Source organism: Echinococcus granulosus (genome assembly GCF_000524195.1).
Source record: "Echinococcus granulosus chromosome Unknown EG_S00030, whole genome shotgun sequence".
Taxonomy (NCBI): Eukaryota; Metazoa; Platyhelminthes; class Cestoda; order Cyclophyllidea; family Taeniidae; genus Echinococcus; species Echinococcus granulosus.
Window position 1 is genome coordinate 155,441 of NW_020170410.1, and position 27,151 is coordinate 182,591.

A 27,151-nucleotide genomic window follows, 5' to 3' on the forward strand; every position below is an offset into this window, starting at 1 on the left:
CATTTCACTAGACCTTCATTAAGGATGTCTATTTTAAATATATTGGGCTAGGGTATGAAGTCATTTTCTAGTTTACAAAAACAAAATCAAACAACTGTCAGAAAGTGATCAGACAAATCTTTGCAGACTAAATAAGCTAATATCATCCTGCAAAAAATGTCGCGATTCTGCAAAACAGGAGGAATTCATATACGACACCCTTCCACTGTTTAATGAGGTATAGTCAACGTCTTCTATATCATAATCTTCTCAGATTTTTTACTCCTCTACCTTCCAAGACATCTTTGAATACTTTTCCGATGTCCACATTTTTTGTGCATTTGTGTCGAGTCTATTTGTGAAGGAGATACGGATTCGTGCCATAGATCAAACTTCAGGTCTGGTTACCCGCATTCTCACACTTTTATAGAGGATGGAAGTAAATTAATAGCAGATTTTCTTGAAGATGGGCTTTCGGATTCTCTGGGGCTTATTGAAGCTTCCACGTCTCCTCCATTTAGCCAAGTGCCGATTGGCAATCTTCTCCTTCTCACGCTGGAGAAACTATCTTGCAGTGCAAGCCTTCTGGAATGCATGTCTGCAGCCGGCGTCCCGTCAACCCTTGTAAAATGTCTCTATATCTTTCTTGACTTGCCTGCTGTTTCAAATCCAGATGCTCTAAAGGATAGAATGCATTTACAGCATAAATTCACCCAGGTAGGAAATATCTAACGCTAATTAGCGTCTGTTGTAGCTCTTGCAGCATGTTTGTCTATCCTCGGTAGCTGTTGAAGAAATGACCAGTACTGATGCCTTACGACACCTTCTCAGTGCAGCGGTGGATCCCTGTCAGTCTGCAAACGCCTTTTGGCGCAAGAGCAGTTGCACGATTCTTACCACTCTGGCGCAGAACTGTTTGACACCACACGTAGTCCAGTACATTCACGGTGAGTTATCTTGCTATTTCCCTTGCTGTAGTCTTCGGTGTCTGTGTCGGGGTATCTTCAGATTTGCCTTTTCAGATGCCGGATGCATTACCGATTATGTGGAGCGTTTGAAGCAAATACAGCTCCCCAAAGCCGATTCCATAGAAGCGTTTATATCTCTCTTTCAAATATTGTCTGAATCCTCCTCGACAACTTCGCAACTACTGGATGACTTCCATGCTGCCGGTGGTTATAATATAATCACTGATTACTTGCTTAAGTGGGTTTGTTTTTACTGCTGTCTGCATTAACAGTATTTGATGTAATGTTAGAGCAAGTGTGATGTGTCCGAGTATGCTCTATTTGCTTTTCTCTGAAAATTACTTCGGCTCCATCCGTTGAAAGGCAATACAAATATCATTTCCTTGATCCAAATTGTCACTAGTAAGTAGGCCAATTTCCCCCTTTCCCTATTTTAAATCCAACCTTAAAATTAACCCTTTATTTATCAGGATTATCTCAGATTTCGTTAAAATTAGAGTTGGGTCTGTATTTGCAAGAATAAGGTTAGATTATGCCCATTTATCTTGAGACCAAACTGACCATTTTACTTTTTCCCCATTAATTGTAGCAGGTGAAAATAGTTGCTCTTCAAGCAGTAAAAAACAGCAATAATATTATTGTCAACGCAATTGATTGGAAAACTCTGGAAGCAGTTAATTTTACGGAATTTATGTCGAGTTGTGTTTCCTGAAAGTGAATTCACGTTAAAACCAAGACATTCGTGTCCGATTTTATCTTTGGTCTCTTAACTGCTGACATAGTTATTTCACTTTGCCGACTGGTAATCCCGTAATAGCGATCCTAAACCATTGGGACCTTGGTGAGATTATCTAAATTTTTTCCCCGTAGATTAGTGATGTAGAGTGGGCTTTCTGTGTACCCCCCATCTCCCTTGGCCATGGTTACTACAGGGATGGGTAGGATAGCTAAGTACTTCTTTTGAACAACGATTATCTAATGAACTAATAAGCATCTAGATGGGTTATATCTGGTCCTCATCTCCTTCACTATGTTCTTCGCTCTTCAATTGGAAGCCACTTGGGCTTTATGGATCCCTTGGATACTCTAACATATTGGCTATTTAGCATTTCTCGAGAATACTTTCCAGTTTTATGGCAACCTTAATTGCGCATTATCGTTGTCGATGAAACTGTATTGATTGTTTCGTATTCAATTTATGATTATCGGAGTTTGTAATTGATTATGTTTCCTATCTTAAATATCATTTTAATGGCAGTTTGTAATGGAATAACGCCTTAAACTGTGGTGCAAATTCATACTATTGCTAGAGCTAAGGATGAGATTGTTAGTGAGACTCCTTACACCTTCTTACTTTGCAAACTACAAAAACGTCGGCAATTGTTGTTTGTCTTTGCTACAAATAGTATTGTCATGCAATGTCAATTTGGGGCTAACAGTGTCCGCCATTTCCGTAAGACGACGTTAATTACTACATGGCTAACCTTTGTTGCGGTCTATCTTATTTTGACAGTACTTTTAAGTCCTCCTTTATGAAATCTAATTTTACAAGTAAATAAATTAAATCTGAAATAACTGGTATCTTAGGTTATCCGTGGCTTTTCCATTGACAGGTCGAAAAGGTATCGCTGACATTATTCCTCTCTCCGCATCTGTTTGTTAGGCGTTTTTCCGTGTAAAAGAAAAAATCCACTCCCATTTACCCCCAACAAGAATGTATTATCACCATGGCATTTAATAAAAAATAGCAACGGAAATTAGGTAAAATTTATCAAATTTAGATGCTAGGTGAAGTGTTGGCAGTTTCTCACGAGTAGATTGTTTCTCAGGGAGTTCATTGCTTATTCTCTCCGCTATCCTGTTATTACTTTTGCCCTGCATAAAAATCCACCGTCCTAGGCATGTGAATAAAATTAACACCTAGCCTCTCCCATTTACTCGAAGTCCTAAAATTTCTTGCCGCATCCGCTTGGGTATTCGCATGTGTTCCTTCATGCACTTCTAGCATAATGCAACTGCATTCTAAACTCACCGTTGAGGTAGCGAACCTCCAAGTAGTTTGGTGTCTCATTAAAATGTGGAGCGTTTTCTGTCGGTCCTTATTTCAGTCCCGAATAAGTTCCCATTCTCAGTCGTCTCTTTGAAGAAAACTTTTGTCCCTCAAAATGACCTAGTTTTTCACTCTGAATTCGCAAACAACCAATGAGTGGCTCGGGTTTCAACTATTTATTTCTTATCGTCATCCTGGCCAATGTTCAGCTCGTGGTTGGGGGAATTAGACTATGATGTAGCGAGGTGGCAGATCAGGAGAAACGAAGTTGCGCTTTATTAGATGTAGAGAAGATAATGAAGTCACCCATTCTGTTATAAAACGAATAATAGGCTTACTCTCTTACACCTCCATGTTGTTTTATTCACAAGAATTGTCAAAATTCCTATACTTTTGGGTCTTTCCGGTAAACTCATTCATTAAATCTGGGGGGCGTAGTACAACTTCATTTCTCCTACATTATTGGGAGATTTTAGCAGAAAAGACTCGTTCCTTTTAATTGAATGTTTTGATAATGGTTAATGGTGTACCCCTCCTGCCCTGGATCACTAGAGCGTCCAAAGTTTTATTATTGCCGTCGAGTTGATCAAACTTGACAAAAACTGCTTTATTGCGCGTCCCCCTATGTCCTCGCATTGTCGATGCAGATCCCCTTTAATAATGTAATACTGCCTTAGTTCACGGTAGAATGCGTTCAAAAAGTCTTTTATGCATCCACAAATGTGTTTTGCTCTTGGTTTCATTTATTGTCCCATCCAAATGCACGGTAATGGATACTTTTGTGTAATTTCTGTTCCGGATTTTGGTTGCTGCCCTTTTGATGTATCCCATTTAGGTTCGCAATGTGGGTCACACTAAGTGCCCTTTTTTATTACAATACGATAGGCCGCACTTTTGTAGCGCCGTAAGTCCTGAACACAAGGGAAGGCATATTGCTAACGCTAAAAATGTATTGTTAACGTACGGAAGTGCTAGCTCAGAGGCCGTATCGACCAACGGAAGTGCCAAGGCAGAGCTTGAAGTGCCAGCAACTTTATAATTTAAATAAACAAATTAGTGATCTTTTGTTTGGACGGAAACTTAAGCGTGGTGCAACAGTAATTGTCAGAAATGGTGCATTCGTTGTCGGAGATGAGTTACATTTGCTGCATACTCTGTTTAACGTCGACAATCAGTCTTGTAACAGAAAACAGGTTAAATTTAGTATACCCACTTTATCAGTCCTCTTAATTGATTCCCTCAACATTGACACCTTGTCCATGCAAGCTTCATTTTTTGAATGCCTTCGAAACCGTCTCCGACTTCCATTGGGTATTGATCTCACAACAGTGCTTGGATAATGTGATGGCGACATCTGCGCATTTCTGAAATCCCATCAAACCACTTTGCTCCTGTCATATCTGGCTTTGGGCCATAAAACATCTTTTCGCTTTGCTGGTCCAGCCATGATTTTGTTCGAACTCCTTATTATTAATAATTTTCTGCTTTTCTACCCAACCAAAACCAAGTGAAAATTATGTGCCACCTTCTTTGAGCCCCGAAGTTCTAAAATAAGGAGCGGAGTTTACGATAAATTCAAGCTTAGTCTGTGTGACATTTTTACTTCCGGATTGACAGACTTTGGGTGTTGCTGGTGTAGGTAAATGTGTATTCGTAAAATCAACACGTATGTCGCAGTTACACCGACGTGTTTATGTATCGGTTTTCGAGTTCACGTTACACACCGTGCTAGTGGGAGGAAAGCTAGCATTTCGGACCTTTTTTTGTAATCACTATCAACATGTCATTACGATATCACTTTATCACACTTTGGAACCGAAAACTGTGCTGGAATTGCCACACTACTGAAGACTAGATTTGTGATTTTTAAGTGTTTTTAGTTAATAGATTTCACGCAAAGATTGGCAAGGCAGGCATACAGCAAGCCTGCTATCGATACCAATGAATGGCACTCTTCTCATCTTTATTGTCTGCTCACCGCCTAGAAGAAATTGGAATCCCTTTGCCTCAGATGGTGGTCTAATGAATACGAGGAATTATTCCCAAACTAGATAAAATGTTTGCGTAGAAATAGTTTTAGCTGAGGGCTGGAATGAGGGTAAACACAAACCCAAACAGGCGCCTATTGCACCTTCGCCACGGTCAATAAAAAGTTGCGAAATGAAACGGCCGAAAGTTCAACTATTGAGCGTGGCATTTCTTAATGAAGCGCACACGATTCGCATGGAGTGCTTTAATAGTGCTAGTGACCTCATAAGTCTTCGATTTCGCTTGCGCTGTAGTCCGGTGAAAAAGAGCAAGGACATTGAGTATCCCTCTTTCCGAAAATGCCGTAGACATTCATATGACGTAGGTCACGAATAAAGGTGGTGTTGGTGCGTTTTATCACTTCGTAGTGTGCATTATTCTCCTCAAAGGCAACTTTGATCGTCACGGGACTTCTCTGTTGTAGGGCCTAGTACACGGAGAGTCAAATTGCAATAGTCCAATGCTTCCGCTTCAATGCACATGCGCTAACTCCCATAAGGTGCCTATGTATTTAAGTTAATAGTTGGATGTAAAGTAGTTTCAATTGTGATAGTGGTTCTTAAATTTCGTGTAGCGTTGGACAAGGCAATTTGAACTAGATATCTGTAACCTCTTGGAGTTCGTTTATCTCGTAGTGCAGCAGATGAATGTACTCATTTGTTGTATTTTGCCATTTCATGGGAATGTAATTTTAACTATGAATGACGTCCATAGTTTTCTGGTGACTTATCTTTGAATAAATGAATGAAATGTAACATCTATTCCAATACCCTTTCTTATCTCTTCAGTATTTTTTTGGATAAACCTTTCCATCGAATTTATTGGTAGACTAGGGTTCTAGCCTTAATGCCAATGGAGAAGTATTTGATTGAACACTTCGGATCATTCCGAGAAAATGAAGTGGCTAAACTCACTGCCTAGTGAATGGAGAATTAGAATTGTGACCTTGTCCTTTTTTTCAAAAGTACCTGCGATAAGAATTAAGCATTTCCTTTTCCATGAATTTAAACTGTTTGCGGTTTTCTTTTAAAGTAATCACACTACACTCCAATGTTACTAATGAGGATCCGTATAAGGTATTTTGCTTTTTGAAACTAACTGTGGTTGAGTTCGACTATTTTTTTCCCGGAAGAGGTATTTGGGATCCGGCCGGACATAAGTGTGGCACAGCCCAATCTATAGGAAGCCAAAATCTAGCGATAGTCTAACTACTTTTCGTCTCAATATCATAGACAAATATATGGATGCAGTGTTCGTTTTCGATTGCAACTGCACTTCCCAACAGCTTGGAAATGCTTGAATCGTCTAGTCGTCACTAGCAACCTCCCCCACGTGATGAATCGCATTTGTATATATCTTCCACAACATGAAGTTAAGATATTTAGTGCTTTTATACTTTCTCCTGAAGTTTAATATAGTGTAAATCACTCTCAATTTTGGATAAAATGGTATCAAATTCACGTTTTCAATGTATTTTTTAGGTGTTTGCCGTGTATTCTAATCTTTCATTGATATTCAGGTGGGCCCTTATGGTCAACAAAAGGCCTATCAGCTACCCCTCATTGTCATCCACTTTGAAAATATTACATTAGCAGATCATTATACATGAATTCCCCTACTTTGGTCAATTAAAGTTTTTGTATGAATGTTTCAAAGGACGGTGCACCATATCTTCTCAATCTTAGTGGCGGTTTCTCCGATGCTGGCTGGCAGTGAAGAAACCTAAAGAGTGAGCAAGGTGATGACATTTGCACTAGTGCTTTTTCTCAGTTCGCTGGAAGCCGAGTGACCGATTTTGCAACTCTCATGAAGTGGCTCTCTATCGCCGATAAGCGGTACTAATTAGTTTGCTCGAATTATGGTTTTGTGAATCCGTCGCGTATTTTTGCATTCAGACCCTTAATTCACTAAGGCTGCTTTAAGCATTATCAGAAATGGAAAAGTAAAGAGAATTTGTCTTTGTACATGTGAGATCGAATGCATTTGCCAACTCCTGCAGAATTTGGTTTTATCCTTCAAACTCCCTCCGTCTACTCCAACGCTGGCATTAATACAGTAAGAAACGGCCCCAAAAGTACCTAGTTTAAAGCGGTGCTATACAGGACATTCTCAGTTCCCTCTTTTAAGTCCAATTGCTTCGCCACACTTCTCTTTTGCCAAAAAGTACAACGCAGTGATGAACGCCTTCATCCATAATCCTATTCTGAAATCATTCGGTAACATCCAGGAGAATCCTTCTAGCCAGTTCCTTTGATTTGACAGTCACACCTTTACCTTTGATTTTGCCTATACATCTTGAAGTTCCGGTGCTTTATTTTTCGCTGTAAGTGTTGCTCTAAAATGCGCATTAAGATAAAATGAATGGGTGAACAACCTTCTGTACTCTTCAACGGCACCTAAATTGATGCTTTCGACTACTCACTTTCTCTCCTTGCCGCCCAGGTACGAATTGGAGGAGGGTGAGGAAGCACACTTTTTTTGTCATCGCTTAACCCGCCTCCTGGGTGACCTCATCTACGTGGGCTCAAAAGAGTTGCGCGCGAAGAATAGCGCTATTGTGGAGGTTTTCCAACTGCCCGGTTTCCGACTCAACGTTCCTAAAGCCAAGGGTAAGTGTTAATCCGCTTCATCCTTTTCATTGAATTTATGACTAGGTTATGCGTCAGTAGGATACGGCTTACTATTTCTCTCAGCATTGGTGCCCTGCTTAAAGTGTCTCATCAAAATCACTGCTTGATGAATAATATAAGCACGGTTCTAGTCATTATCAGCTGTAGACAAGTTTCATAAGATCGCAAGCTTTTCTTCAATTATTGACAACCATCACTGTCAAAACTTTCTTGAATATAATACTGTTCTAATAGTGCTTCTGAATGTTATTAGACATGTGAAGGTAAAAGTGTTTTTATTATGACCATGAAGAAGGTCAAGAAGGTCAGTAGCTTTATAATACTGTTGTTAAGGTGGAGGTGCGAGGGACTGGAAAGGTCTGTACAGTGCTATGCACGACTAGAACAACTGTCTGTGTAATGTTTTCTAAATTTTGGTCATGACACCCTGTTTGTAGAACTTAAGTGCTCGGCTGTTAAATAAGGGATGTCGATTCCTTAACTTATCTTGAGTTTCGAGAATGTTATCCTGAAGCAGCAATCAGGACCGCAAAGTATGCACATGAAGTAAACTGTCCGAGGTAATCGCTTAATTGTGGTATTTATCGAAATCAGTCATTTCTTCTTTTGACATAAAGCATGCCACCGTGAGTTACAAAATTCTTTTGAATTTTAACATTAACGCGTTCTTTAGTATCAAGTGTGTGCACAATTTCTGTCGAACTACATTAAGAACTTGTTTAAGGGCAAAGACTTGCCTTGAGCGGCTTCAGTAAAGTACTTACTGTTTGGGTCTTTACGGGCTTCAAAATCAGATAAATATTAAATCCCTTCTTTAATTACACCGTGTTTATACGTTCAAACAATCCATAACATGATGTGAGTAGAAAAACATCAGACAGTTTTCTTATGGGAGAGTAAACTGGTAATTCGGCATACCTTAGCTGAATTTTCTGCGTTTCTCTACCCAAAACCAAGAAAAAGTTGTCTAAAGTTGCACGATATTCCTTTAGCAGTATTCTTTCTCTTAATGAATACGAACGTGATAAAGTAATTAGAACTGGCATGTGAATAAGCAAGTTGAATTTCCAAGGTGTTGCTGTACGTGCTTTGTACTCAATGCCAGTGACTTTTCATGCCTCGTCGACCGTCCATTGGCAATTATCGTCAGAAATAGAGTCCCAAAACAACCACATAACTGCGAAATTTGTAATCAGAGCTTCCTGTTAATTTGACCGAACCACCTTCGACGTGTATGTTGTTGGGACTATTTCATGAAATGTTCTTGTGCCTCTGACCCTGTATTTTCTGGTCATGCCCATCTTCCGGTCGCGGTTGGTCGTGCGGTCTACTTGTACTTTTGCTCTTAAGGAAGTGATATTCCTGGAATACCTTCGCCCGTCTCCCCTACTTTAGTAATTCGCTTGAATAATCGTCTTTTATAAAGCTCTGTTGTTTCTATTCTGTAACGGTAGTAGTTCTTTTCATTTGTAATCGTGTACTTAAGTCATCAAGCTTGAAATGTCTTTTTGAACCAAAAGGTAATGGACTAGTTATTTGGAGCATGTGATTATGGAAAAGGTTTTGCCATTAGGGGTGTTGTACACGGGTAGCTTTCCACCACTTGTTCAATGTGTCTAGGCGTTATCGGTACCAAGTGATGATGGTTTTATGAATAAGTAAGATGGTTGCCAGGGTTTCCTAGCCTGTTAAGTTTGGCTTATTCAGTGATGTGCCCATTTCGTTGCAGAATCAATCCTTTCCCATTAACTGCTTTCTCACCTCTCTTCCGACCATTACTGCAATTGATGGAGCAGGTCTCATTGCGATTTAATGTTGTAATATTGCACCGCTGTAACCCACTGCCACGCAGAGGTCCTTGGGCTGCTGTTAACCCACTGTGTCCCTTGATTATATCCTTGCAATCCTCAAATTCGCTTTAGTAAAGTAAGGGAAGGGTGACCATGAAAGTTATGTCAAGCAGCTGCGGTAAAATGCCATCACACCAACCGAGAGAGCAATAACAATGAAATCGGGATTTTATGGGTGTCGACCCTCGAGTTTGGCGCTTAAGGCAGTCATAGGGTTTATTTCAAATGGCAGTTTCTTGTGTGCATCTGGTCTCTGGCTGGTCAAGTTTGCATCAGGTATGGTTACGATTTATTGTTTGAGGCTCTACGTAGAACACAAATGTAAAGTTAGAATGCTGGTTACCATCATGAACAAGTACATTTACAATACACTATTTTCATTAATCTAATGCACATTTAGGGATTCACAAACCTTTGCTCAAAGGTTAAATCCGTAATGATTTGCACTATTTCTTTTTCACAGTTGGAGCACTTTTTGTTTTTACAAGCCTACTAGCGACATGTTTAGATTTCCCGCATCCACTACCTTTTAGGGGAGGTTATACGAAATATTCGGGCGATTGACACATTGCAAGTGACTTTTGTGCAGGCGCGCTCCGCGTACCTCTGCAACGAGCTGTTGGAGCGTGTTCGGGACCTGTTTGAGCGCTCGCCGGGGAACTACTTTATCCTCGACAAGCATAATCTCATCAGCAGCATCACCGAGGTGATTGCCACCAAACCCGATTCAGTTCAGGTACTTAGTCATCTTATTTTTATCTGTTTATCTTAAATTCCCATCTCTTGAAGCCCGCCTTTTTGTGCTGGAATTAGCCATTAAAACATTTACATCGTGTAGGAGCATGTGAATGTGAGCAGCACCATTAGAGTTGCGCGCTGCCTCCGAAAATGGATATAATATTCCATATAGGTCCGCACTTAGCTCATTTTTGCTTCATTGAGTTATTCCCATTTCTGCTCTACTGAAACTCTCACTCCCCTAGATCGTGAGTAATATGGCGTTCGGGTCATTCTTTACGGTGCACATAAGGTACTGGAGTTTAGGAACGTTAATACCATTATTAGACACACGCAACCCGTGCTCCTGAATCTCACGGAGGTATTCTACTTAGAGTATTACAGCTATCCATAGATATGCATGCAAGACTCCACATAACTTGCCAGCTTGCAGATTTTCTTTGTTGAAAATCCTATTCTTTCGGTCCACCCCGGAGGTACGTAGTCGTAGCGCCCCATTTTCCCTCATGAGCCATAAGGAACAAAGGGTCCACAACCATAACCATCATTGCAGCAATACATATCTTGTCTTTGAGTCGAAATTTTGCTGTTTAACTGCAAGGTGGGAAATGAAGCAATCCGATGGATTTCTAACGCATCCAGTAGCTTTCCACTTTCACATTTGTTGATAAAATCACAGGATGTTCGTAAAGTTGCATTTAATTCAGCTGTAGAGTCGAAGCCTCCAACGAGCGTTTTTGGCACACATCGTTGCTCACAATTTTGAGTCGTTTAAAATCGCCTGTTCATCCTCGGGACTTTGCCATTTAGGAACGCGTTCAGCCTCTTAAACCCCCTTTTCCATTCCGATGCTGATGGTTCAGGCCATGCGTAGAATCGGCAGTTTTCACTGTAGTTATGTATGGCTGTTTTTTTTTCGATGTAGCCTTCGCGTTGTTTTCAACAAACCTATTTTTAAGATTCGGCGCAGTATTTTATTTCTTCAAATCCACTGAATTTAATTGCTATGCCACCAGTTAAAAGTCAGTTGCGTCTGCAGTTTTACTTTTACTATTATATAGTTGCTCTTTGCTTGTAGACCACACGTCAATTTTTTACTCATTTAGGGAACATTCTTTGATGTGTTCGCCTCACTGATTGAACACCTCTGTTACGTACCGCTGCAGGAGATCAGTAGTGTTGCACTCTTGCTAAGAAACTGCAAGTATGTTCAATGTACTTCCCGCCTACAATTTTTATACTCATGCGTTTTACAATCTCAATTTCTTCGTTTTGCTTTGCAGATATCCCACCTGTCTACAGTACGCCTTCTCCTGCCTACTTCGTCTGATCCTCACCTTTCCGACAATGAAGGAGTTCTATCGAAATGTCGGCATCCTGGAAGTTACTACACAACATTTAGAGAGATGCACTGACACGATGTTTCGCTCCCCGGACGGTAGGTTGGGTGAGTTTTCGATAAAGTTTTGCCAGTATTTACTATGGTACATTTGGCCTTAGTCTGCTTTTGGATTGCTATTCTCTTGGTCATGGGACTACTTATTTGAGCTTAAAAATATAATTATTTTCTGATCAAACCAAAGAGTGGATTTCCAATAAAACTCGTGATTTGATTGGCTGAATCTGAATGATGATGTGTTAAACACCGTTTCGTTTCCTCTCCCAGAATTGCTGGGTGACCATCACTACTTGGGACTTATTCTTCATCACTCGAATGCGTATAATGGTTTGCCTTCTGTTTGTTTCATGATTTTACCCATATTCAATTATTCAAATTTCGTACTTATAAAAAAAGTGCCCATTTTAATCAAACGTATTACTATGATGGCAACCACAAGTCTTAGGATTTTGCCTAGAGCAAGCAAATTTTAAAGTTAGCACTTTGTATGAAAAAAATAGGCTAAATGCTATTCCATCCTATTTTTTTCCTACTCCCATCATGTGATTTTGTTATGTGCTTATTATGGGAGCGTTCAGTTTATCATATTACCAGATTGCCATAACAACTGTAATAAACTTCTCAATTACGCTAGACATTTAAAAACCTTTATTAAAGCAGGAAGTAGCACACTCGAAAGCTGCTAGATTTCGATGAAAATTCACCAAACTTGGAAGCGAGCGTTGCAGCGCGGCTGTTTTCGGTTCGCTGTAATCACATTTACACAGCAGTAAGTAGCGAATGGATCCACGGGCGGATTTAATTCGATGGAGTGTGAAAAGCTGCCGCTGAAAGTCATGCCGCAGATGCGGATTTATCGAAGTAATGCGCGTCATGTGTGCTGTCAACCTTGCTCACCCCTGCTCCTGTCTTCAATCAAGCTACTTCTGGCGTCACCACATCGACCGTTCGCAAAATCTCAATCTATGACGTAATAGATCAGGCCGTGGAGACACCTCTAGTTGACCTTCTGATCACCATTTTGCGTTTGCTTACTGCCGCCGTCTACCAGTCTGCACCCGATATTCTCGTCGTCTCAAATCTCAAGGGAGTGCACTGTGTCCTCACCCGTCTTCTGCCTAACCTTTCCCTGCCTCCTAGAGTGGTCAAGCATGCCCTTGGTCTACTCTATGAGGTCTTGGTTGTGTCACCGATGGAGGACCAACTTCTAGGTCTCCTGGACGTCCTTCCCTCGGCTAATATTTCTCTTCGAATCGAGGTGGGCCAATCGTCTAATTTCTAACTAAAGGTTTTGTCTCCTATTCAGTTCTCTGAAATGTACTTGTAGGTGCTGCGACTTCTCTGTAACGTCCTACGCGATTCGCATCGGTGCAGAACCATCTTTCGCAAATGTAACGGCTCCGTGCGTATCATTCATCAACTGGTCCTTCTCAATGGATGCCTGTTACCCGACGACGAGTTAGAGACAGCTTTGGGGGTGGACAGGAAACGTCAACTTACTTTGCTCATCAAGGGTGTCATCGCAGTGCTCACTATTGCCATGAAGTTTGAACCGGCTAGTGCAAAACACTTTGTTGTTGAGGTAGGAATTAACTGCTTTTCCTCCTTCTCCTGGTTGATTGACTGAAACTGTAACGTTTGTGGGGATTTAAAACGTTTTGGCCCCCCTTGTAAACGTACGAATTTAGAAGCATTTACTGCTGTAAAGTACAAAAGAACCAGGAGACTAACATTGGCTTGAGCAGAATTCCAAGTCGTTGGTGTAAGGATCAAATCTTAGACGAGTGAAATTTGTCTCGAAATAAGTAAACCAAATACACTTTTCCTGCATTAGTTTGAATACCTCGCGTTAATTTGGAATAAATACGTTGAAGAAGGTCACACAATTAGTTTTTTTTCTTTTGACTCCTTTTTACTGGAGTCTGTATGCACTTTATATGTTGTTATGTGTAGACGCTAAGAGGCTAGAAAATTTAGTAGACTGAGCTGCTACTTAGTAGCAGTTACTGAGGCAAAGTCAAATCCCTTCTCTCCATTCCGTTAAAGCACATAAAAGTCTTGTATTTACCAGGGGTCCGCCTGTTTATTTTTGCCCTCTGAACCAATGCTAGCTTTGCCATCCGATTAATTATTTACCTCGGAGTTGCGTGGACTTTTCACGCTTCTTTCAACCATCTCCATTTTCTCATGAAGACCTCATGGCGGTGCTTTCTAAGTAAATGCTTAAGCTCGTCACCTCTTGAAACTGGTCATACAGATTATGGCTTTGAGTTTCTCTTTTCCCGGGATTTGTTGGAATTTGTTTTCCATGAAGAACGCTCACCGTACTTGCCAAAATTATAACATTTCGCAATCGTTTGAATTGAAACATGGGAAAACTGAAGTTCTGATTTAACAGGATTGGGCGGACCTCGGAATATCTCCATTTTTTCTTAACAATTTCGACCGTTTTGGCAACAAGGCATGAATTCACTCGGTCCTGCCGTTGCTGACAGCATTATCCTTTTGGTGGCCACTGTTCTGTTTTAAAATATCCATAAAGTGATGTTATGATACCTTTTGAAGACTCGATGTTTAATTTTTAAAATAAAGAAATCACGGCTTATAAATCGGTTCTGGCTTTGATTCAGCTTAGTTTTTAGTCTGATATTTCATTGCTTTAGGTAGTCAAGTACACGCAACCCCCGGCTCGGTTGGATTCGCCTTCCTTCATTCGTACTGTCATGCTAAGTGCAGTGAATATTCAACTGCGGTTTCGGTATCACTTTATAGCTTATTTGTTTTGCGACGTAAAGATTTTCCTAATATAACTTACCGGTTCCTTCCTCTCCTGAAAATATCACTAATGTGTCTGGATGTGGTTTAGTCAGTCGATCCGAGACTGGATTTCCATTGTTTTTTTCGGCAACTTCATTGACGAATCGCTGGAACAAAATTTTACAGCTTAAACACATTGTTTACGAATAATAATCTATGCTTCCTGTGGGGTAGCTTTCAGGATATCGTTGCAGCTGTGTTCTTAGACTGTCTGATGAAAATTAGCTTTTTTCTGACTTAATTTGTATCATTGAGTTGGCTCCACTTTTAGCGTGGGGGATACGGCAAAATATTTAGCAAAACGTAGGGACCCGTAAATAAATTTGTCATAATTTCACAAAAGGGCTAGATGGTCTGATTAGAGCTTCGTATTTCAGCGATAGACGAAGTACTCACGTGGAATTAGTGTATAAGTTCGACACATCTCCATCTTGTTATGGGCGTCTTTGGTAACAATTCCATTTGTTACACTTGTGGTAGCCACCACAACGATAATCGGGTTCACTGAATCTACCAAAGATAATGTACTGAAAGAATTTCATCGACCACGCCACTTTGTGGTTTCATGGGAGTGTCCTTCGTGTCTAGATCCTTTATTATGTACAACAGATCATGAAAGCAGTGTTGGCCTTTATTTATAGCGTCGGTTCCTACGTCATCATGGCTTCGACGCCAGCCTATAGGCACGTTCAAGTTCCTGAGTGTTCAAGTAGTTTTTTTGCCAAGTTGAGGCCCTTGTTGGTTCCTTTTTCATGCGCAGTCTGCATTACCGCTCAGGTGCTACCTGATCTGCAGGCCCTGTGCTTCATTACAGTTTCATGCCTACAATTAAACCTTTTTTTATTAAATATTTAGTGCTAATAAATTTCTTGTCCCTAGTTGCAATTTGAGAGCTTGGAACAGGCCCTTCGTCTTCTGGGCTGCTTCAACAAGGAGACGGTTATATATACTGCCCCGACAAGTGCTGGCTCGCCTAACTGCCAATCCGCATCGTTCGATGACTCCACTGTCACCTCAAATGGTGGTGATTCAGCGGGCGAAATCAGCCCCAATCTTGACAATTGCCTATTGGCGACTTTTCGATTGGCCTTCCTAAAACCATCAGTTCTGGAACAGGCGACGAAAATGGATCAGTTTGCTGACATTCCAACAGCCCTTCTCGACGTTTGTCTCATCTTCCGCTACCTCATTGGCATGGCGCTGGACGAGTTTGACAGGTAAGCAATTGAGGTGCCTATCACACAATCGATTGTCCATCTGAGTGGTCGTAAGCATGAGTACTTTGTCGTAGAACTTCCCTGGATGCAGATCAAAATGTGCTTGATAGTGAGGCAAAGGGATCCAACGGACGCCTCTTCTCCTCTCCTCCTTCCATTGTCCATACCGGAGCCGTTCTTACCATTCTGAGGCTTATTCCTGCTATTGTGCAGATTCAGGGATACAAAGCAGCCACTCTGAATTTGCAGGTAGGCAGGTTGGGATGTTGCAAGTCAGCGATTTATTTAATGTTTCAGATATTTCATTATACTGGTCGTGTTTAGTCATTTCAAATTTCAATGTGATTTAGCCTATTGCAAATACCTTTTGGATATATTTTCATGTTAGCATAGTGTTTTATGGGTCTGAAATTCAGCTCTCTGCCAAACGTATGATCTGTCGTGTCCCTGGCACATAAATTTATGTCTAAATATGTGAGTAAAGTGTATTTGCAAATATTCCTCTGTGAGTTCCTTGCAAAGTTCAGAAAAGGCACTGTCGTGCGACAAACGCGGAGCTTTCTGAACGCTCAGCTATGGTAACCGCCACACAATATGAAGAAAAAGCACCGGAAATTATCCCAACCGAGCTTAATGCTTTTCCCTGCATTTTTACACTTCAGTGCTTGCTTGTTGAATGTTCACTTAGCCTATATTGAAACAAAAGCTTAAAAGTTTGCTCCCTATACCTGACTCAGAACACTAATGGTAGCATGGCAAAATGGGATGCTATTGGGAAATTGCATTTTTAAGGAAGTGTATTAATGATTGATGTCATTATTATTTGTATTGCTTGTCCCAAAATACGTAGTTATTAACCAAAACACGGGAGAAAAAAGTGAAAAATCCTTTAAAAGATGACGTCATCATTCACCAGGCAAGGCAAAAAAATGCATTTCTTTGACGTCATGGCATCGAAGAAATCCCAGGCTATTTCTGTCACTTGTACACTCTTTTAATGCACCCAATTTTATTTGAAATCATTGCCGAACATTAACTGGTAGAATCCCAATGTTAGTCTATGCATAATTTTTGAAGTATCCACTTCAATCACATCTATTTTTAAATCACCCGTAGCATTTAATTTTGCCTCATTTTGAATTTTCCACATGGTTGAATTATTTTGAAGAGTATACCTCTTGCCACTGAATTGATTCTTTATGATAATTTACGCCGTACGTTGGCTTTTGCAAATGCTTTGTTGTTTCGAGCGATCTGCGCTGTTCCATTGGTTGCGTAAAGACGAATCTGAGAAAAAGTGGCTTTGTAAAAATAACTTTGAGATATCTTCACTTGGCCCTGGAAATAAAAGCATTGGAAAGAGCGTTTACGTAAATATGGGCTTTCTGATCTGGTGTTTCTTCTCAAGGTCTACTCTTATACTCGATGTGAAAACGCTGAAAGTAACGAAGAATGGTGAGTAACCTTCAAAAGACTCGAGATTTCGAATTGGCATCGTTGAGGCTATAGCTGGATATAAGACTAAACACTACTGACTGGCGTTCAACACAAGGAAGTTACTGCGAATTAAATGCATGCGATTTCCTGTAAGCTAGTCTGTGGGAGTGACCTACAATAAACTTCTGATTGCCAGATTAAAAAAGCTTTTTAAAACGCACCGAATTTGGGTGAATTCTGCACACATTTATGGTTTATTTAATATAGAAACACTACCAATATTATGCTTGACAATGGTGGGCAATGATTATTCTCTCAGACAAGAAAGTTCCTTGGCTCTGCTTTTCCTCTTTTTGTATAAACCTTTTAAAACTTCTCAAACCGCATTGGGCATGGATTATGCGAAAAGGGATAAATATTTACCATGAGAATTTCTTCGAATCTCTAATTACCTTCATTTTCGACTCCTTGACCCTAGGATGCGCTGCGGATTTTTGTAGATTCTCAGCTACCTTGTGAATGCAACTGCATGATGAATTTGAAGCAGTCTTACAGGCTAGCCTGTACCCTTAGACATTGCTCTTCAGGAGCTCCTAACCCCCGTTAATTTTCACTTGAAGTACCATCGCTTCCATTGCGGTTGTTTTTGGCTTCTCACCATCGAATCTTTTCATCTCAGCCTGGTCCTCCTACGTGGCTTGTTCATATCAGAATTGAAATAATCTGTCATAACGATGGTTTTTAAATTGTAACAACGGTTAATTGTATGTTAATGTGTCGTACTCTAGCCTGGTTAATCCTTTTGGGGGTCGCCAGTAAATAAATTTTGCTACCTTTTCCAAGTTTTTGATCTTAAAAGAATTTAAATGTGCTTTGAAATAGTCCCAAGCGATCAAGAACAACTAAAGTGGAAGTCAAAAATGCAATGACTCACAGGCTGAGCATTCTTGGTACGCTTTCATAAGAAACCGGTAGGTACGTACAACAAAGAACCTTGGTTATTAAAAAATTGAATTGTGGAATCTTTGAAATGCCAATTCATGACGTTCGGATGTGTTTGCTGAGCACATACCTCCTAGGCGTGGGAAGGGGAAGGTGCTCTTCACTTTCATTATAAAACGGAAATCCCCAGGCCGCTCTTCCGTATACTTTCACTATCACTTTGTTTGTGCTTATTTCTTGAGCCGCATATGGTCTGCTAACTCCTTTATGGTTTTAAAAATTTTGCTCCAAAAGTCTTTTTTAGGTATCTACAAATCTAGGCGTGTTTTTGAGGTGAAATTGGCGCCTCTTTGCAATAATCACCCACCGAAGGACATTCTTATTGCGAATTTAGTAAAATGCCCACCCATGAGAGACTAATGTCCATTAGGCATTAAAAAGGTGATTCGAACTCATGTCTTTTTTCTTCAGTACTTCAGTCTGGAGCTACTCAACGCTGTGATCGAGTCGGAACGGAGTCAGCAGCTGCTCTGCGGCGGGGGCATCACCGATCCTGGTGTGGGCAGCATGGGTATGCCGCGCACCCTCTTGGTACACTTCCGACCCGCACTGGCGTCCTCCCAGCACCCTCTACACGCACCCGTCGCCACTCTCTTCTCCCTCCTTGCTGCTCAATCGCTCACACCCCGCGACTTTCGGTAAGGCTTTGTGAGTTGTGGCTCTTGGGTGCGGTTTGTGCCTTTTGGATCTTAAAAGTGTGTTCTGTGATCATCATGACTTGTTTCACAGTGAAAACTCATATCTATACCGCTAAAACAAATGCATCAGTATCAGATACCATTGTGATGGAATTATTGAGGATAGATTTTCCGCAAAGCCTTCTATTCCTACTTCTACTGACACTTTTACTGTAATTTATTCCTAGATTTTAAGAGCCCTCTGATTTTTTTTGCAGAAATTTATTGGGACTCACTCTTGGACTTACTGACACCTTATCAATGCTTAATTATACCATTGTACTCAGTAATTATCGGGGTCGCTTAAGCAAACGCGGCTTTTAGCGAAAATTTTTACTACTACCCAGGCTACAATTCCTGAGTACCCTCTTTAGACCTACAAAGGCTTATTGTGAGCCTCAAATCGTGCGTGGGGTGCACTCTTATTAGCATTCACTGTAAAAACATGCCCATGAAAATGCAATTAAACCGTTTTTTTCTCTCGCCATCATAAAACGCCGCGATTGGATTAATAAAGTGGGATTCTTGATGAGGCCTTCCGATTGTAATCCATTGCGCGTGGTCTCACGCTATTATGGGGGCTTACTCCAAGCTTTGAAACCTGTTCTGGGATCTTCTTCCTCCTTTTTTATCAGAATGGACCGAGTATGACATTTTTGCCTTTATGGTATGTATTTATTTTAATCACTGAGGTTAAAGTATGATTTTAATTGAGGATTTCTGATTTCTGATTATTTGCAACTCCCAGTTTTCACATGCTTCTATTATATTTCTATCGAGGTTAATCACGATCATTCTTAACCCGACTCAACTGAGGGATTAATGTTATTCATTGTGCTCCACCCCCTCAAATGGCGCTTTTATGGTTTAAGCCATAGTCTTGTGTTCACCTGAAAAAGCATGAAAAAGTCGAATGACCCGTCTTTGGATTGTCTCAACTCTAGCCAATGTATTTTTCTACAGCATTTATTCACTTGCTTATTGAAAAGCATTTACGATGATTCGTTATGGCCACATTCGCGCAAGATGATGGTATTTTCGTTCTCAAACAGCCTAACAACCATTATTTCTTTCCCTGCTTTACTTCACAAAAGTATTCATGTAACATATTAATTTGGTACTTATTTAAATTACTTTAAAACCAAAGCTGTCATCTGTCCCGAATGCGTGTCCAAGCGCTTATGCTTAAACCTTTCGGTCAGCCGTTCGACCACTCGCCTGGTCCACACCTTACTTAGCTCACGGCTGTTATAAAACCCCCTCACTTAATATTCACTTTTTGGGTATTTCGTAGAGTCATTGCTTGTGTGATGTTTCACACTCCGTGAATCAGGCCAGCCACCTTCGGAATTCTCAGTTGACACAGATAAATCCACAGGAGGAATTTTCCTCCATACCGTGCAAATACCGAAGGGGATGGCTCCACAACAATACTCGATGCATTGCATGAATCTGTTTCCTCTTTGGTGCAAGTTACGAATAATTTTTTGGGCGTTCAAATTTCCGATTTATTCGTCCCAATGTTTGCCAACCTTTGAGAGCAACTGACTTGCAGGCCAGACTTGGTCACATGCAACACTTATGCTCAACCAATTGGCGCCCATCCTTCTCTCTCTGTTTTCGACGCAGATATGATATTGCAGGACTATTTTGTACATCCCTCCATGTAAGCGCTTTTCAAGACCCGTCATCACCGAAATCAGATTCTTCACACTTTTCTCATGTTTATTCAAACGCTGGCTGACAGATCGCTGTCAAATGCCATGCATTGATGAATGCATCTCCTTCCACATTCGCACTTGGTATGATCTAGTTTTAATTTAAGATTACGTTCGTCATAGATTCTAAGGGGTGTATTATTAGTGAATTTCTCCTAATTAATCTGCAACAAATGTTGTCACTTGACCGGAAACTTCAAAAAATACCCTTGACAAATCTATTCACGCCCGCTGCTCTTTTACTATTACATTGGTTTGGTAAGATGCTTTTGTTGGTCTCTCAAAGCTAGCTTTCCAATTGTTTCCTTTTCTTTCTTGATGACATTCATCGTATCGTTCTTTAGGAACTGCGAGTTTTGTGCTTTCAATGTGTTCAAGATCATCAATTTGGTTAAAAACGCGCGACTTTTTCACTAAAATAAACTTCTGAGGTGGAATTTGGAGCCACAAGCAATTATTATAACCAAAAGATCTCTTGATTGACTAGTTTGTTCGTTTTCATCCTTTAAAATTAGTAGGCACTTATCTATCTTTAGCACGCTCCTTATTTCATAATTTACCTAGAGAATTGTAAAGATATGCCTTGCAAAGCCTTCAGTGGAACTCCGAATGCTTTTCCAATCTCACGTAAAAGTTGTAAAACGGCAGCTTAACCTCATTTCTGTCGTTGAGGGGACAAGATTTTCCTTCATTGATTTGATCAAACTGTTCGGATTGATAGTGCTCTGTATTTCTAGCTACCGTCTTAACCACAGGAAACAGAACTGTCTTATGGAAACGTAGCCCACGACAGCTGCAGTTTGTAAATAAGTAGACTATATCCATGAGATCAGCCTTTGACGTGATTCACTATTTCAGTCTTGAGTTCGGTGAAACTTATGCCACCTGAGGGTCTAAGGTGTTGCCGACAGACGATCAAAAACGCAGGCACTTGGATGTCTGTTTCCATGATTCTCTCCGTTCCCATGAACGTGAAAATTTTCGTTGTAGTTGGTCACAATGAGTCTGTTTGCAAATAAAAATGATCATGTGGATAAGTCAAGTGGGAAAAATCTTTGAACCCCTCTGTTGGTGTGCAGTACTGACCACCAAAATACGTGCAAAATGAATAATAGATGGGAGGTCTTTGCTGGAAGTTTTGTGTAAAAATGCCAAAATTACTACCGTTCAGCCATGCTAAAATTGTTCAGATAATCTAAAAGTGGAATTTCATCTTATTCTTCAAATTACTATAATCTTTTGATGTAAAGACTACTAATATGTAAAATGTGTATTTGGAGGTTTTTGCATCTTTATCGCATTTTTTGAGTTCAGTAAAATGCTTTTTGCAGTGAAAGCCGTGTTACCTTGGAGCGAGAAATTGGCACTATCTAGAAACCACATGTATCCGTTTAACTAATAGGCGATAAGCCGTTCTGCCCTTTTAAGCTATTACTATATCATTCCACAATTAAATTTTGTTTTTCAGCCTGTCATATCCCAACACATCTCTACATCAACTTTTAATTTTGTATCTTTTCAAAGCTATTGCAACACTGAAGTAAGGTTTAGTTAATCACATGAAATCCTTCTTTGCCAACATACCCCTTGATTACTCATTTCATCATCCAATTCCTTGTCAATATCCACTTCTACCATATTTCTTAACTATCCAATGGCCAGTTCTCCTTCACTTGAACCGTAACTCCCTCATTTCTTTGTTCTCGAGTCGATTTTACTAATGATGGTAGCAGTAGTTTTAACGAACGCCCCCCTTATTCACCAATATTCCATCGCATAACCAAGCTCAATGCGTTTCACTCTCCAGCGATTATCTGCGTCTCTCCGGTCAGTTTTGTGAGCATCAGCAATCACCCAACGGCACCTGTACAAAGGTTCTCACTAACTCTGAATCAAAGTCCGACAACGATGGCATTACAGCAGCTTCAGGAGGCGGTAAAGCCGAGGACCTTCCCCTCCTCAACCTCCCCGCGCTGCCTGCTATCACTGATCTCCTCGAGCAGACCGTATGGCGGCAGCGCAGCGGTGCCAATCGATACTCTGCCATTACCACCGCCAATACCGCTACTGCCGCAACAACTGCCAATACCACGTGTCTGCCGGCATTCGTGGAGTTCAACATGTCAATGGAAGGCTTTGGGTGCCTCTTCCTGCCATCTCTTGCGCCTCAACGCATTGTTGCACCTGTGAAATCATTTGGTGGTGACGCGGGACTAGCTGGAGCAAGTTCAACTTGTGCTGGTGGAGTAGGCATTGGTAAACCATCTCACTGCCCTATTTCAAACCATGCTTTTAATTTGAATTAGTGCATCATTTAGGGAAGGTGTAACTATGAGCTGTCATTGGCACATATTTTCAATCCAGGCAGTTACTTTTACATTCATTTAGCGGCTTTTAAGCCTTGTGGAATGATTTGTGTCACTGGATTGATTAAAATCTTGGGGATTTGTTTTTGAGATTGTTGTTTGGACATGAGATCGTTCTGAACTTAATTAGAATAGTGTGCAACGAAGGTTTTATCAATACGGGTTTTTCGTCATAGCGGTAACTCATCTTTCTTAGCAAGATGTTAATAAATTTGGCGTAACGATGAGTGGTTAAATTGCCAGAAGATATTCTAACAGATTTCGGGTTAGAACTTAGTGCTATTTGCAACTTGGAAAGACTAATCAAGGTCGCTTTATATTCTGCCAGTGTTGCACCAGTAAATGGGTAATATTGCGGGCACTTCTTCTGGCCTTGTGTACCGATTGTGCGATCGCATTAACTTTTGCGTCCGTTATCTCATCAAAAAGTATTGTAGCATTGTGGTCTCATGTTTCGCCATCATTTCTTGGCAGTAAAGTAGGGCGAACGCTGAGGAGGTTTCCATTCTGACACGTACTGACGATGCGGCGCTGAAAGGTTAGGTGTTTTGGATTATCATGTTGGATTCACCTATATGCATAAATGAGTTAGACACCTGTTAAAAGCTAAAAACAGGTAGCTATTTGATCTAGTTTTAACTACTATTGATGAATGCCAAAGCCCTATTTCTGTGGAAGTGTAGGCTGTCGCATTGTCAGGTATGGTGAATAATGGCCGTCATTACTTTATCCCTAATTGAGGTGAATTGAGTGCTCAATCACTACTCAATGCAAATAACTAGTGGCTTTTACTTTGCGGAGTAACGTTGTAATACAATTTACTAAGATTATAGCTGAAAATACCTAAGCCGTCAGTTGCAGAGAGAATGAAAGAATGTTTTATTCAGTTGAGTGAAATAACGCGATAAAAGTACTAGATTGTGCAACCACGGCTGGTAAAGCCAATTAACCTAATTGGACTGGAAGACTCCATCTGACGTTCAACAACTAAATCTGTTTCACTTGAACATTGGCAGATTTGGGCATCGTTGGTAGTACTTTGGACTTTTACTTGGAGCACTTGCACTACTGCCGTGCTTTTTAGCATTCACCTTGGTGAAAATAGTACACTATTTTCAAGTGAAAATGGATGTTATTTAAAAATGCATGGCTGCATTCACTAAAGTTACGAAATTTGTGCGTTTTACACCACACATATGACTTACAATCCATCCCTAAAACAACGGAACCTACTTTGGCCATGCTACTAGCATCCTGTGCAACGCTACTTCGCATTTGAAAGGCTTTTCTTTTTCCATGTTCATGCATATAGTACCTAACCTGCATCTAATCGTCGAACTTACTGAATGCGGGTATCTCATTTACTCCAAATCTTGTCGAATACCCGGTGCTCAAATCCTGTTGTTCCTCACTACTCAGGTGAACGAGCATTCCCTCCCGCTAACGGCATCACCTATTGCTCCTGGATTTGTGTGGACGACTTTGGAACACCTCCATTGGACTCCTCTGTGTCGCATCCAGTGCGTCTGCTGACGGTCTTCAAGGGTGTCCAAGGCACTAATGAACAGCTCATATGCCTCTCAATCCACCTGGACCCGCAGTCCCGGTCGCTTGTCATCTCCTCGAAGGAGCGTCTGCTTCCAACAGGCATGTCATGGACCTCCTTCAAAGTCAAATCCTCTGTTTCTAACGAATGCTATCTTGTTTATTTTTATGTTCTATGCATTAAACAAGCGAGTTTTAGAAGCCATCTTGCACCTTTGCAAATAAAAATCACGGGCATGTATAGTGCGGTTACATGGCCCGCGGTCTTCTTGACAATCTCGAGCGTTTGGTTGAGACTATTTGAAATGAATTTCAAAAGGCAATTAAACATTATTGGTGATCCGGCCTTAAGTTGGCATAACCTATTATAACTTGATTTAACCTGTACAATAGAGCAAAGTCTATCACGAATATTTAAGCAAATTGACAAAGCATCTTTCGGATAAGAGGTTGACATCGGCTAAGCCAGTCCTTTTATGGGTCAATGCTCATTCTTTCAAATGCTGCAAAATCAACGCAACTCAGTTTGAAGGTAGAAAACCTATCCTTTAGTTGTTGTATCAATCGAACAGTGCATTGATTGTTTGAGAAATAATAGACTTTGAAGTATTATTTGTGAATCACTTGCTTGCTAAGCAATTTTGCTGATGGTGGTCATGGAGACGGTAATGGATCTATAAAAAAAATAATTTAATCGCGCAATGGTCTAGTGTTCTACTCGCTCCTCTCCTACTCAGAGGGCGGCAACCAGCGTTCAAAGGACATTGCATTGGACTCACCCAACTTAACAGGCGACGACGCCCACACCGTTGTATTCACCACAAGCAGTGTCTCCCTCTGGACCACCAACGTGTGGCGCCATGTGGCTCTCGTTTTCGCTCGGGCTAATGTGGTGCGCACCAGCCTCTGCAGCTTCTACCTCGACGGCTCCCTTGTTGGCACGCAAAAGGTGAGTATCAATAAGTTTCCCCCACTCGCAGAATGCACAGAGCTTACCGTAGAAGAGTCGGGATTTGACCTCGTTCCTCTTTTTCTGTGCCCTACTAATTCCGTAAAAAAAATGAAAAATCCGACTTAAAGGGAGACCATAGGATGTGAGCTACCTTCTAGTAAATTAAACTGTATCGCAGGAGGAGCTACCACATGCTTATTTGTAAATGGGATACCGTCACTGCATTGATTGGTTTCAATAGGTTGTCAATCTTATCTGAAAATTGCATAATACGTGGGGTTGAGTCTGGTTTGGCTCTCCTACTTTTACTCTTCCATTCATGAGAAGAATGCAACAATGGTTTAAAAGATGATAATCAAAGGAGAATTTGAGTTTGGAAAACAGCACCGAATAGTCTCTGCACACGCGAACCCAGTTGACATCTTTTTGCATAGTGGTATTAATATGGTATGCGTTGTCCAGGTGCGTGAGCCTAGTAACACAGCACTAGCCAAAACTTATTGGAGATGCTAAAAAATTAGCTTGCATTGGGTAAACTTTAAAGGTATCACTGAAAGTCCGCTCAATATGGCAAAGCAACAATTTTCGTGGCCTTACATGTGAGTGCGTTGAGTGAACCATCTTAGCCACTTGTTGATTGTGGCAATAAATGAAACTTTATTGCAAAGCCTTACACTTTTAACGAAAACAACTTCAAATCCTCCCTTCAATGTTTCGAAAACGCCGTAGAAGAATTAGTGTGGCAGCGAGAGGTAGAAACTTTTATACTGGATGGCGTCAAACGCGACTTTTTAATTAATCATTTTGAATACATTCTGATCGCAGTGGTACATTCACTTTATCATTTACCTATCTAGTTCCTGTTGAAACTCCTTAAATAATTTACTCTTAATCTGATAATTAAACTAATATTTTTGTTAAACTTTTAACCTCGACACTGGTCTAAGTCCAGTAGTGCTGATTTGTATATCGTGTCTTATTGGCTAATTTCCAATGCGTTCCCTATCGCAATAAAGATTTAACACCAAATGTAAAAAATTACAATATCCTATCTGAAGTCTCTTTTGAAATCTGTTTTGGCAACTTGCGGTTGGGGTACTTTCTAGGATGGAATGCGTAGGCTGATTAGGCTTTACCCGGTTTTCGGTATGGCTTACTGCAACGACTTGTTTAGACCTTTGGAAACATGCAAGATGTATTCATTTGATAAGATGAATTATAAAGCATATATGTGGATCAGTCTGCCGGTACCTTACTCTTGATTGCACTGCTCTGTAACAGTTTCCGTCATTCTTAATCCTCATATCGTGGTGTTAGTTGAACCCGATGTGAATCAGTGTTGTCTGCTTTACGAACTCAAGCACAACATCAAAGCTGCAAAAGCTTTCTGTAAAACCTGCATAGCATTTGAAAAAGATGTGACAGTAGAACGTACTACCAATAAATGGTTGACATCAAGTTTTATTGTGGTGCTGAATCACTCAAGAATGAGTGCATCACGTTGAGGGTGATCCTCTATCCTTGATCATGGCAGAATTACATGTCGCCGTTGGTTAAAGTCATTTGAGATTAAGGTGTCCATGACTTGATGTGAGTGGTGATGGAACAAGTGTTTGCATCTACACCATCTGGGAAAGTCAATGTGATTTGCTGAACAAATTCGTTCCACTATCAGCCTATTCTTCACTCCTTTCGATTGCTTTATAAAATGGACCATTTGTAGATTGCTCCTCTGCCTAATTAAAATAGAACGGAATGTGTGGTCCCATGTTGCGTGC

General features: G+C 40.6%; 1 protein-coding gene across 1 annotated transcript; it reads left to right on the forward strand. All coding sequences in view use genetic code 11, as the record gives it.

Moving 5' to 3' along the window:
• Positions 1 to 573: 573 nt before the first annotated feature.
• Positions 574 to 26,254, forward strand: EGR_04643 (WD repeat and FYVE domain-containing protein 3; the record flags this gene model as incomplete). The annotated part of the gene is made up of 16 exons (XM_024493892.1): positions 574 to 696; positions 734 to 926; positions 1,002 to 1,185; positions 7,468 to 7,634; positions 10,039 to 10,241; positions 11,350 to 11,447; positions 11,527 to 11,681; positions 12,563 to 12,900; positions 12,970 to 13,224; positions 15,339 to 15,676; positions 15,751 to 15,925; positions 18,527 to 18,753; positions 22,318 to 22,766; positions 24,296 to 24,508; positions 25,159 to 25,370; positions 26,231 to 26,254. 16 exons carry the CDS (start codon positions 574 to 576, stop codon positions 26,252 to 26,254), a joined length of 3,354 nt encoding a protein of 1,117 aa, XP_024351645.1.
• Positions 26,255 to 27,151: the final 897 nt, after the last annotated feature.